The sequence below is a fragment of the Ruditapes philippinarum genome, unplaced genomic scaffold (genome assembly GCF_026571515.1).
Source record: "Ruditapes philippinarum isolate M1 unplaced genomic scaffold, ASM2657151v2 ctg770_1_1_1_1, whole genome shotgun sequence".
In the NCBI taxonomy this organism is placed as follows: domain Eukaryota; kingdom Metazoa; phylum Mollusca; class Bivalvia; order Venerida; family Veneridae; genus Ruditapes; species Ruditapes philippinarum.
In genome coordinates this window covers 468,432-480,775 of record NW_026859620.1, presented here as the reverse complement: position 1 = coordinate 480,775, position 12,344 = coordinate 468,432, and the positions used below count along the sequence as shown (strand labels likewise).

General features: G+C 32.6%; 2 protein-coding genes across 24 annotated transcripts in view; one reads left to right on the top strand and one right to left on the bottom strand.

The window, feature by feature from the left end:
* Positions 1–3,127, bottom strand: part of LOC132757261 (cilia- and flagella-associated protein 70-like) — a 42,516-nt gene extending 39,389 nt beyond the window's left edge. For all 23 annotated transcript variants that reach the window (XM_060748490.1, XM_060748498.1, XM_060748508.1 and 20 more), the window contains exons 1-3: positions 3,011–3,127; positions 1,223–1,319; positions 315–507 (exon numbers count right to left, since the gene is read on the bottom strand). In XM_060748490.1, coding sequence (XP_060604473.1) covers positions 315–507; positions 1,223–1,297 — 268 coding nt within the window. In that variant the 5' untranslated portion in view covers positions 1,298–1,319; positions 3,011–3,127. The remainder of the gene's footprint in view (positions 1–314; positions 508–1,222; positions 1,320–3,010) is intronic.
* LOC132757263 (D-aminoacyl-tRNA deacylase-like) lies at positions 3,066–10,624 on the top strand. The gene is made up of 6 exons (XM_060748514.1): positions 3,066–3,225; positions 5,259–5,349; positions 5,712–5,814; positions 6,193–6,325; positions 6,944–7,029; positions 9,138–10,624. The coding sequence occupies exons 1-6, from the start codon at positions 3,183–3,185 to the stop codon at positions 9,363–9,365; spliced, it is 684 nt and encodes a 227-aa protein (XP_060604497.1). The 5' UTR covers positions 3,066–3,182; the 3' UTR covers positions 9,366–10,624.
* The last annotated feature ends 1,720 nt before the right edge of the window (positions 10,625–12,344 follow it).

Below are 12,344 nucleotides of genomic sequence, written 5' to 3'. Positions count from 1 at the left end.
TGTTAATTTACACAATGCAGAAATGAATGATTAATTACAGTAATGGATTGATAAGATTACACATATGTATATAAATCACACCAGGGAGTCAGAAACTGGTTTTTCTTGGCAGGTAGAATTTATTTATAAATTAAAATTCATTGTTACAATGTGCCGAAATCACTTAAATAAGAGTTTTAATTGCATGGTTTTTAACCATTTGCAAAATTTAACATAAGGCATGCCTGTCCTTCAATAAAACTAAAAGACCAATTGATATGAAATGCAGCGAAATATCAACATTCAATTGAAAACTATAATCTAGAATTCCTTACAGACAACAGGTTTATGAGCAATCTCATCTAAAGCTGTAGGATCATCATAAGTACAACTCATAGTGGCATTGTAATTAAACTCTGCTGGAGTTTCAGCTGTACAGTCCACCTTCGGAGATTCGCCGAGACTTCTCTCTCCAAACTCCACTTTAACCATTGCATTGACTGCATCTGCCTTGGCACTTGAACCTTTCTGCAATTACATGTACATGACTTCATTTAAATTTTGATAATCACAATATCTTAAAATTTCATACTCTTTCCAGCACTACCCTCAAGGTATGACCAACGTTAGGATCAAACTTATATTCTATGTACTGCTGTACAGTTAATTAGTATTGAACTATACTTCTTCATTATAGTACCAGGACGTTCCATAATTTGGAATAAAAACATTTATTCATTATTCGAATCAAGGCTGCATGACAGAAACAAAATTGATATTTTTTTAAAACATAAAACAAGATTCAGCAACAGTGATTTTTAGGTCAATGTTATTTCAATGCTTAAATGTTGTATAATATATTTTGCTGTTTTACTCTTAAGAATGTAACATGTAATTCAAAATCAAACACTGTTTCAGTTAAATAATAAATTGATTAAGCTCAAATGCAGTCTTCATTCTTAAAAATTTCATGCAGCATCATGCAATATATGATAAAAATTACATAATATTAATGATTAATATAAAATGTGTTTTATCTACTAAAGACTGACATGTTGCGCTTATTTTCCCAATTGCAAAGCCACAGTTGTTAATTGCTTGTTTTTTTTAACATTGTTTTGTTTTTTTAATGAAAAAAAAATAAAAATAAAAAAAACTGAGCAAATATGCACTTCATTGTAAAATTGTTAGAATAATGAATGACAGGACTTTCAAAAGATTTTGAAAAAAAGAGAGTTTTTACCAGGTTCCTTGCTCTTAGGACTGTAATTGTTATTGTCTCTGGTGGACGTATTGATGGGGGCTCACTGTCACCCATGTTGGCCTTTTATGTTTTTGTTCTGAAATGAAAAGATTAGGTTATTAGTCAAGCATGGCAATTTGAATAAATACTAGTTCAAGCAACGCAATTATACATATGACCAACACTGATGAAGAGTTAAGATATTCATGGAGTACCCTATTTTTTTTTAATTCTAGATTAAAAAGTCCATTGGTGCATAAATTTACAAAGCACACTAAAACTTCTCTCATCCAGCATTAATAAAATGTAACAGTCTCCTAAACGGCAACAACTATATCTTTGAGACATAAACTTTACTAGAGTCAGTGTACCCGGTTCCGCACAGGACCCGGTCCTGCACACTTTCCCATTTTTCATTTTTTCTTAAAAAAATCAAATGAATTTATTTAGTTTTCATTTGTGTTTCACTGAACTGGCATGTTTTCAACAGGATATGACATAATCTGGGATCTTGCACCCCAGCCTCTCCCTAGACAGTGCAGACGAAAATGTAAATACATGTACATGGCTGTGTAGGTCACACATAAAAACAACTTATTCAGCAATTAAACCATGCTAATTTCTATTTTAATGTTAAGATCATTATAAAATATATATTTGAAAAGAAATGTATGTTTTTGTTATGGCAAATTTGCTGTTAGTTATGAAATATATGCACATGAATCAACTTTACTCCCAACTACCAAATGTCAAGTCATTTCACTTTGATTCTTTTGTTTAAAATGATACCAAACTCTTAATCGAACAAATCATAACTAAACAGATGAAAAAGCTTTCAATAATAATGTTTCATGTCTGTCTTTACTACCTACAAGTGGTAAAAAGTATATTTCAATTGCTGTTACATGTTTCCTGTGTGCTACTATGCTTGGAAATAAATATTTGTATACTGTAGTAAGAATGTGCATTAAATTTATTTGAAGTCCTGAAAATTTAAAAAAAAATATAACTTATCTGGACTTAGATGTTAAATAATTTATAAAACATGTTTAAGATGTAAAATAACCTTTCAGTATAAAAATGGCCTTGTGTGCGGAACCGAGTCCACTATTTATCATATTTGGCCCATTCCTGTTGCTTAAAATCAAGTGCGCCTAGAAGTATGACCTACTTAAGATAGAAATGTTTCGGTAATCAGTTTTTATGGGCAAAGGATGTAATTTTCAAAATAATATCTATTATAAGAAGAATTTTTAACTATAAGATAATTTTCTTATTTTTACTTAAAAAAGTGTACGACTCCGGGTACACTGACTCTAGATGCATATATCATCAATGGAAAGTGTAGGCTACAGTATTCCAAGATAATCTTTGCAAAAGAGAAATAGAGAACAGATTTTTTAATCGACATGTGGAATGGAGCTGCTATATTGATATCTTATACTGCATCTATTTTCTTAAACACATAAGTTACAATGGTCAATAAGGGAGCTGACTTGTGCATTACTCAACAGGTAGAATTTCAAAATAGACACATTCAATTTATATAAATGCGATAATTACTCATAACTAAGCAAACTGGAAGATTTGAAAAATGAAATCAACAAATTTAACAAAAATCATGAAAATTGAAGAAAAAAAATCTGAAACATTTGTCTTTTGACAATAATTTGTTAGATTTGCGTGCATGCTTGTCAATAAGGCAATTCTCAATATTTAAATATTTTATTTTTGTATACCTACATAAAAATGTTAATTATTAAACGATTTTGGAATTTCCTTCCTTACCTGTCCGAAAATTAATAATAAAATCCACAGACGCTTCCTGTTGCTACGGGAAACACGTACCATCTACAACTTCCGGCGGTGTTTCGTACAATGAACATCTCGTATCATTTTCTAAAACAAAAGTAGAATAAATATACATGTCAATTTTACGGTTTAAAAATAAACTGACAAAATGAAAGCAATTGTCCAAAGAGTTGTTAAAGCAAGTGTTACAGGTTCTCTAGTTGTTTATTTAAATATATTTGATCATTCTCCGACTGTATGAAAATGCAACTAGTTTTCGCGATGTTTGTTTGAGCCTAACAACGTTTTTTTTAGTATTTTTTTCTGCATTTTAAAATAATTGTTATCAATAAATCTACTCCGTATCATTTTTAGCTTGACTATTCGAAGAATATGAGAGCTATTGTAGTCGCCCCGGCGTCCGCGTCTGCATTGGTTAAAGTTTTTTTGTAAAGTCAAATATCTCACTTATTGCTTGAGATATTCAATGGAAACTTACAATACTTATTTATAGTAACAATGTACATCAGATTGACAAGTTGGATAACTCTGCCAACAATATTTACAGAATTATGCCCCTTTTTAACTTGGAAATTTTGGTTAAAGTTTTTTGTAAAGTCAAATATCTCAATTATTGCTTAAGATATTCAATTGAAACTTACAATACTTATTTATAGTAACAAGGTACATCTGATTGACAAGTTGGATAACTCTGCCTACAATATTTACAGAATTATGCCCCTTTTTAACTTAAAAATTTTGGTTAAAGTTTTTTTAAAGTTAAATTTCTCAATAACTATCAGAGATTTTGATTTGAAACTTCTCATATGCATGACAGGTCATAATTGTATGTCACTGACCAAGTTCCATAACTCTGTCTTGCATTAAGGCTGATTTATCTCCCCTTTTCTACTTAGTCTCTTTGTTAATGTTTAGATGCAAGTTTTACATATCTCAATAACTATTAAAGAAATTTATTTAAAACTTCACATATGCATTTAGGGTCATAATTGTAGGTCAATGACCAAGATCCATAATTTTATCTTGCATGTAGGCTGATTTTTCTCCCCTTTTTCAACTTAGAAATTAATGGTAAAGTTTTGCTTGTAAGCTGTTATCTCCATAAATACTGAAGGGTTTGTGCCTTTTTGGGGACAATTTTATGCATTCATAATAATAAAGCAGTGATTTACTTGATAAAACATCTTAATAACAAGCTTTTGTACCTTTTTGGTCAATTTTATGTATTCATAGACCTGTAAGCGTTATTATACTCACTAAAACACCCTTGTGACAACTTTTCGAATAGTCGAGCCTTACTGTCCTCAGACAGTTCTTGTTATTCAAGATATGACTAAACATTGTTTTGGTCACCATTTATTCCATCTACAGACATAGAAATTTGCATATGTATTATTCTCATCGATTTGAGACTTCACATCAATTTGTGACCTAAGTAAATGTCTGGTTTTAACATTTGTGCGTTTGCGTAATTCAACTGAAAACCTCACAAGTTTTAGCAAACATTGATTCAACTATTTTATCCGCTAAAATCCGTAATTGGGTGTTGATCCGCATATCGTATTATCAGTTTAATGTTGTAATACCTTTATTATGTTAAACGTTTATGTACATGTAATAATGTATCAAACACACTAACATCATAGCGAAATTTTTTTTAATTATGTTGGAAAAATTTTCTCAAGATTTTGAAAAACATTCTGTGTATAATTAATCAGATCGGACAGAAAATAACATTTAGTCAGTGGTGTGAACACCTATAACTGATATAGTCGCAGATTTCACAAATTGAAGAGTGTTTTGCATTTATGTTTGGTACTTGTTGTACATGTGCAATATTTCAAATACTAAGAGTCCTGAAAGTCTGCTAGTAAGAGTGAAGATGTTTAGAACAGAGAAGAATAAATTTGAAGACAGAGAATCTTAAACAAAGTACATGTAAATGAAAAGAATCTTAAACACAGATGATAGTTCATAATATACATTTATGTCCTCTAAATCTCCAAGTATTGTCAAATTTTGACATTGACACATTGCATAACTAAAACATCTAATATGTGTTGCGAGGTCATATTACCCGCACAAAACCTGCAGTTAATGCTTCCCCATTGATATCACTTGTAACAATGCTCACATGTTGGAAAACATCATATCATAGTCTGTAAAAATCCTATAATATAGATTGAGTAAATTTGTTCTTGATATTGTTGCTTTGTATTTTCAGTTGATGGTAAAACTGTTAGTAGCATAAAAAATGGTCTATGTGTATTGGTTGGCATTGATAGAAAGGATGCTCCTAAAGAGGCAGAATGGCTGTGAGTATTAAAGTGCCATGGGCACCTGAAGTCTTCTTCCACCAGTAAAGCTGGAACATCACCATATGACCTATACTGTGTCGATGTGGCATAAAACCCAATCAAACAAACAAACAACGAATATAAGTTAATTTAATATTATGAATTTTGAATGCAATCAGTCTTCATTCTAAAAAATGTTGATATTATTTTAGGCATATTTTATTGATTCAAAATAATATTTTAAACTGATAAATATCCAGAATCCCTTCGAGTTTTTAAATCAAGCTTAGAATATAAAAGATGTATAATTTGGTGTATATTGCAGTACTGCACAAAAAATAGCTTTACTATTCATCTGATATATTTTTCATTTATTTCAGAGCCAAAAAGATACTTAATCTGAGACTGTTTGATGGTGAAAATGATAAACGATGGGATAAAAATGTAATGGAGATGAATTATGAAGTTTTGTGTGTCAGTCAGGTTTGTTTAGCATGTTTGCTCTTAAATACCACATCTTTTTATGTTTATATTTTTTTATTTTAACACATATTCCATTATTTCCATATTATTAATGCCACAGCATTGAACTTTTAACAGTTAAGGGAGAAATTATATAAGCTGCCACCAGATAGCTCAGTCGGTACAGCTGCAGTACGGCAGGGCTTCCATTAATGGCTGTACCGAATGACCTATGGCGCATGGCCTTCTATTGTAATTTTTTTTGCTATGGAGCATTAACAGTGTTGTCTTGAGCTAAAAATCAAAAGAAAGGAATATAATATAACTTAATTTTTCTAATTCGTCTTGACTAATCAGCTGTTTAAAAGTTATATATTTGTTAATTTCACCATGTTTCAGTTTACATTGTGTTTACAAATGAAGGGAAATAAACCAGATTTTCATAATGCCATGGCACCAGAACAGTCAGAACAATTCTACAATGACTTCTTACAAATGATGGGCAAGAACTATTCAAAGGATAAGATTAAAGGTACTGTCTTTGATAAAAACATAATAAAGCCTAAAATAATATGATGAGTAATTGTTTTTTGCCATATTGTTAAAAAAATCTTTGTCGCATAGTGTTGAAATTGTTGGTATGAAAGCATTAAAATTTTTATAATACTCTGTTGATTGAAAAGAATTTGGTTTATGACAAGGTACAGATGTTTTTCATCTTTTATTGCCGTCATTATTGTACATGTACAGGGCACTTGGGTACTGAAAATTGACTGAACGTTTACAGTTTTGAATGTAAACTGAAAAATTAATGCAGAAATTCACCCAGCTTATAGCATCAAACTGAAATGAACAATTATGCTACAGTCATGTCATATCATATTTTCTTGATTCATTTTAACACTTTGGAAGTTAGTCAGGATATATGGTTAAAAGGTTTTTGAACATTTCATCATAGAGTGGCTTTATAATTATACTGATGACGAGTCATAATCCTCTCAAGCATAAAACTACATTATCACAAATCATGCCAGAGTGTAATAAAGCCATGAAATAAAAACGATATTACACTAGTGTAATAACAATGCAATGTGACATCATTTGCTTTATACAAATATAACCTCAATTTACATGTTTTGTATTATTATAGATGGTATATTTGGAGCAATGATGGTAGTACATATAGACAATGATGGTCCTGTGACGATACCCCTGGAAACACCAGATAATATACCTGTAAGATGTATTTTTTTTCACATATTACTTCCCCTCTAAAAGTTCTGCATAATGTAAAGAAGGTTTTTGCCATTTTGACTTTACTATACTGTAGAATTTAAGCTATACATGTACAGATTGTGTAACTAGTGAAAAATATTTCACAAATTTTAAATATAGATTCATATTCTAGTCATATATGTAGATGTGGCAAAATATGTTAGCTTATTCATAATTTGATATGCATAAAAGCAGCATGCGTCCAGACGCTTGCTAATTATCATGAAATATTTTGAAACAATATTAAAAGTAAATTGAATATAACATACAATCCATGTTAATGAAAAAGAGGTTAAAATATGCAAAAATAGCCCTTGACTGCTGTAGGCATGCAGTAGAAATTTGGTAATTAATACTGGACAATCAGTTATTAATCACACACAACATGTAAAGAACTACTGAAATCTTTAATCTTTTTTATTATTCTTTTTAAATCTTTGAACAATTTTCTCAAATTTGATTTCCTTGGAAGTATTTTGACTCATCGACAGACATGCAGCTTTAAGGGTAAATATTGTTGTAATCAGGTTGCATTTTTATTTAGTTCACAGCCTCTTGTAATCAAAGTTTATTATCCCCCGCCGATGGAATTGTGGAGGGGGATATAGTTTTGGCGCTGTCCGTCCTTCTGTCCGTCCGTCTGAATTTCGTTTCCGGAGTAGTTCTCTGCAACTACTGGCTGGAATTCAACGAAACTTTACGTCAAGAGGAGATGCGCATATCGTCAGCTTGTTCCGGTCAGACCCTTTAACTCAGAGTTATGGCCCTTGATTAGATATGTAGAATGCATATAGAGTAAAAATCGTTTCCGCACTACTTCTCTGCAACTACTGCCTAGAATACAGCGAAACTTTATGGGAACCATCAATACCAAGAGGAGATGCGCATATCGTTGGCTTGTTCCGGTCAGACACTTAAACTCAGAGTTATGGCCCTTGATTAGTTATGCAGTATGCATATGGAGTAAAAATCGTTTCCGCGCTACTTCTCTGCAACTACTGGCTGGAATTCAATGGAACTTTATGGGAACCTTCAATATCAAGAGGAGATGCGCATATCGTCAGCTTGTTCCGGTCAGACCCTTTAACTCAGAGTTATGGCCCTTGATTAGATGTGTAGTATGCATATAGAGTAAAAATCGTTTCCGCACTACTTCTCTGCAACTACTGCCTAGAATTCAGCGAAACTTTATGGGAACCTTCAATACCAAGAGGAGATGCGCATATCGTTGGCTTGTTCCGGTCAGACACTTAAACTCTGAGTTATGGCCCTTGATTAGTTATGCAGTATGCATATGGAGTAAAAATCGTTTCCACGTTACTTCTCTGCAACTACTGGCTGGAATTCAATTTAACTTTATGGGAACCTTCAATACCAAGAGGAGATGCGCATATCGTCGGCTTGTTCCGGTCAGACACTTTAACTCAGAGTTATGGCCCTTGATTAGTTATGCAGTATGCATATGGAGTAAAAATTGTTTCCACGCTACTTCTCTGCAACTACTGGCTGGAATTCAATGAAACTTTATGGGAACCTTCAATACCAAGAGGAGATAGGCATATCGTCGGCTTGTTCCGGTCAGACACTTTAACTCAGAGTTATGGCCCTTGATTAGTTATGCAGTATGCATATAGAGTAAAAATCATTTCCGCGCTACTTCTCTGCAACTACTGGCTGGAATTCAACGAAACTTTATGGGAACCTTCAATATCAAGAGGAGATGCAACACAGTAATGCAAAGAATTATGAGGAAAATGCTTTTTGGAACCTACAATATTGATAAATCTTAATTTGAGCATCATATTTATGATTTAAAACCATAAAAAAATTGTGTTACAGGATCTTTAAACATTGATAAAAAGGTAATTCACCAAGGCCTAATAAATGCAAGATATCCGTTGCAAATGGCGGTTGTGAATCAGAATGGCAGGTTTGCCAAATTTCTAAAACTATTAATTGATAAAATAATTATTATTTTATCCATTTAATGTTCAGATTTTGTTCAGATTTTGTTTCTATGCAGTTAACATGTAAAAAATATGAACTTCTTTAGTCATAATAAATTTCAGGAACCCAAGGTTAGAAAATGGCAGACTAACCAAAAAGGTCCAAAGAAAAAAGATGATGTGCCTCTTGTAACAACGACTAATCTTAAATCGGAGGATTGTGTTACATCATTTTCTGAAACAGAAAGAGCTATACAAGCAGACAAAAAACAGGGAGACTGTGATACTAAAGTGGATGATGTAGCAGGATTAATGGATGGTTTCACAATAGATTCAGGTGGAGGCGATTAAACTGGTCATCTGTGATTTTAAATGCTGTTATTGCCAGGACTTTCATTTAATTAACCGTTTACTTTGTGTGCTTGGAAATCTTTTGTGACTTCTTAACTGTGGTGTTCCTATTTTCTTTTCCAGTTTTCTTGGAAAATATTAAGGAGACTTAAATTTTGCTGATTGACCAGGTCATGTGTGAGTTTAAATGCTTTTATTGCCAAGACTTTAATTTAATTAACTGATTTACTTTGCATGCTTGGAAATTTTTTGTGACTTCTTAACTGTGGTGTTCTTAATTTTTGACTATTTTTTTCAGGTTTTCTTGAAATATTAATTAAACAATAATTATGTTTGTCTCAGACTATTAAATACTTGTCAAGAAGTTGATACCCTGTATTTAGTCTGGTACTAAATGGTTCTGTACTGGTTCTAAATAGTTAACAAATGTACATGTACTCGAGATGGCCTTCAGAAGGTCAAGGTTTAAATGTCTGGCATGAAAGCTCTGTATGTATGAGGGGATCACATGTTCTCAGCTCAATATATCATGTAACCAAATTCAGCTAAACCTTTTATCTCTTTATCCTATTTTTGTGCCCCTGTTCTAGGGGGATTTAGATTTGCACATGTTCGTTTGTTCACATTTGAGATGGCGTTAAGCAGGACATGGTTTGAATGCCTTGTATAAAAGCTTTGTATGTATGAAGGGATCATATTATGTTCTTAGGTCCATATATCATGTAACCAAATTCATATAAACCTTTTATCTCTTCATCCAATTATTTGAATTTGACAAAAAACTGCAAGGATCAAGTGAAGTTATTTATGAAAAGACAAATATTTTATTTAGCCAAACAATTTTTTTTGCTATGAATCTGAAAATTTCTCCTTTGTCATGCAAATATGGAATAATTTTTTTAAATCTTTTAGCGCAACTACACATGTACCTCTAGTGATACGATATGAATATAAAATAAGCCTAATGATACATTATCTGTTTCGGACATGTTTTCTTTGATCAGTTTTGAAATTGCAGATCTGGTGAAAATGAATACATGTAGTTTTCTAGAATACTGTATATGCTAGATTCTACTATAATTGTTAATTTTATGATGTGACACTTTCTAGAAGACTGTATATGCTAGATTTAGTATTGTTGATTTTATAGCGGACACTGTTTAAAACTACCTATTTATTTACCTATTTAATTATGTCAACTTATTTTTCATGCATGGTGTGTGCAATGCTTGTTAAAGAGAATAAAAAGAGTATCTATATTTTAATGTTGTTAGTCTAACATCATCAAAAGCGGCCTTCAAGGCTCAGTGGTTAAGGTTGTTGATTTCAACCTATTTGCCCCTCACTGCTGCAAATTTGAATTTAGACAGGAACCTTGTATTCTTTCTTATGTCAAAGCTATTCAGCAAGCTTAAAGGTCAGTGGTTCAACTCATTTTCCCGCTTTGACTGGAATAAAGCAGACACAATGAAGGCCTCTTACATCTGGAAAGTCATCCAGCATCAATGTACACATAGGTGCAATGTAAAACAAGTGAGACTAAAAAGTGTGTTGGCGCACCTTTTCACCTTTAAATGGCTAATTCATCTCCTGAAACCCATTAATATATGATTATGAATAAACTAGATCTCCGCGAGTCGGATGTGTCGCCTTGTGAACAATATAGTTTAGGACAAAAATGAAATACGAAAATTAACAAAGGGCAATAACTCAAAAAAATAAGAAGTGCAGTTTCTGTGCACTGCACTTCTTATCAATAAGATCTATCATCCTATGAAGTTTAAAGTCCATAGCTTTTAAAATTTATGAGAAATGGCCTGGACAAAAATTAAGTATGAAAATTAATAAAGGTTAATTATTCAAAAATGAGAAATGCAGAGTACTGGTTCTTGTACACTGCACTTTTTCTTAATGAGATCTATCATCCTATGAAGTTTCATGTCCATAGCTTTTATACTTTAGGAGAAATGACTGGACAAAAATAAAGTATGAAACTTAACAAAGGGCAATAACTCAAAAAATAAGAAATGTAGAGTACCAGTTCTTGTGCACTGCACTTCTTCTTAATGAGGAAGTTTCAAGTCCATGGCTTTTATTCATTAGGAGAAATGGCCCAGACGAAAAATATGTTACGTGCTAGCGGTCCTGGTGTCCGGATGGCCTTGGTATTGTAAAATACACTATGCTATAGACAATGTAGTGTCCGGATGACTGAGTGTGTGAGTGCTCGACCTTGATACCAGCTCCACTTATTAAAAATATGTTACCCTCTAGCGGTCCTGGCGTCCCGATGGCCTTGGTATTGTAAAATACAATATGCTATAGACAATGTAGTGTCCGGATGACTGAGTGTGTGAGTGCTCGACCTTGATACCAGCTCCACTTATTTAAAAATATCAGTGTTTTTTTTCTTTATATAACTACTACCCTAAAACGGTACTGTTCCCAATAGAAAATAGACAGTAAAATTCCCAATTTCCAATGTTTAAATTCCAAAATGGCTGTTCAAAATAACCACAAGGCCAATTGATTTCTCTGAAATCATTTAAATCCAACATATTCATATTTATAAATCACCACTCAATAGTTCTCCCTGGACAGTGGAAGCTGTTAGCTATCTATATTCATGATGACTTATCTTATTTCTAGCTGAAAAAATGCTTAAAAAAATTCCAAATTTAAGTCAAAATAACGCATTTTTTTCCCAATCAGTCTGGTACCAGCACCATTCCCAAAGTAGAGGGAAAAAACACTAAATATGTTACGCTCTAGTGGTCCTGGCGTCCGGATGGCCTTGGTATTGTAAAATACAATATGCTATAGACAATGTAGTGTCCGGATGACTGAGTGTGTGAGTGCTCGACCTTGATACCAGCTCCACTTATTAAAAATATGTTACGCTCTAGCGGTCCTTGCGTCCGGATGGCCTTGGTATTGTAAAATACAATATGCTATAGACAATGTAGTGTCCGGATGACT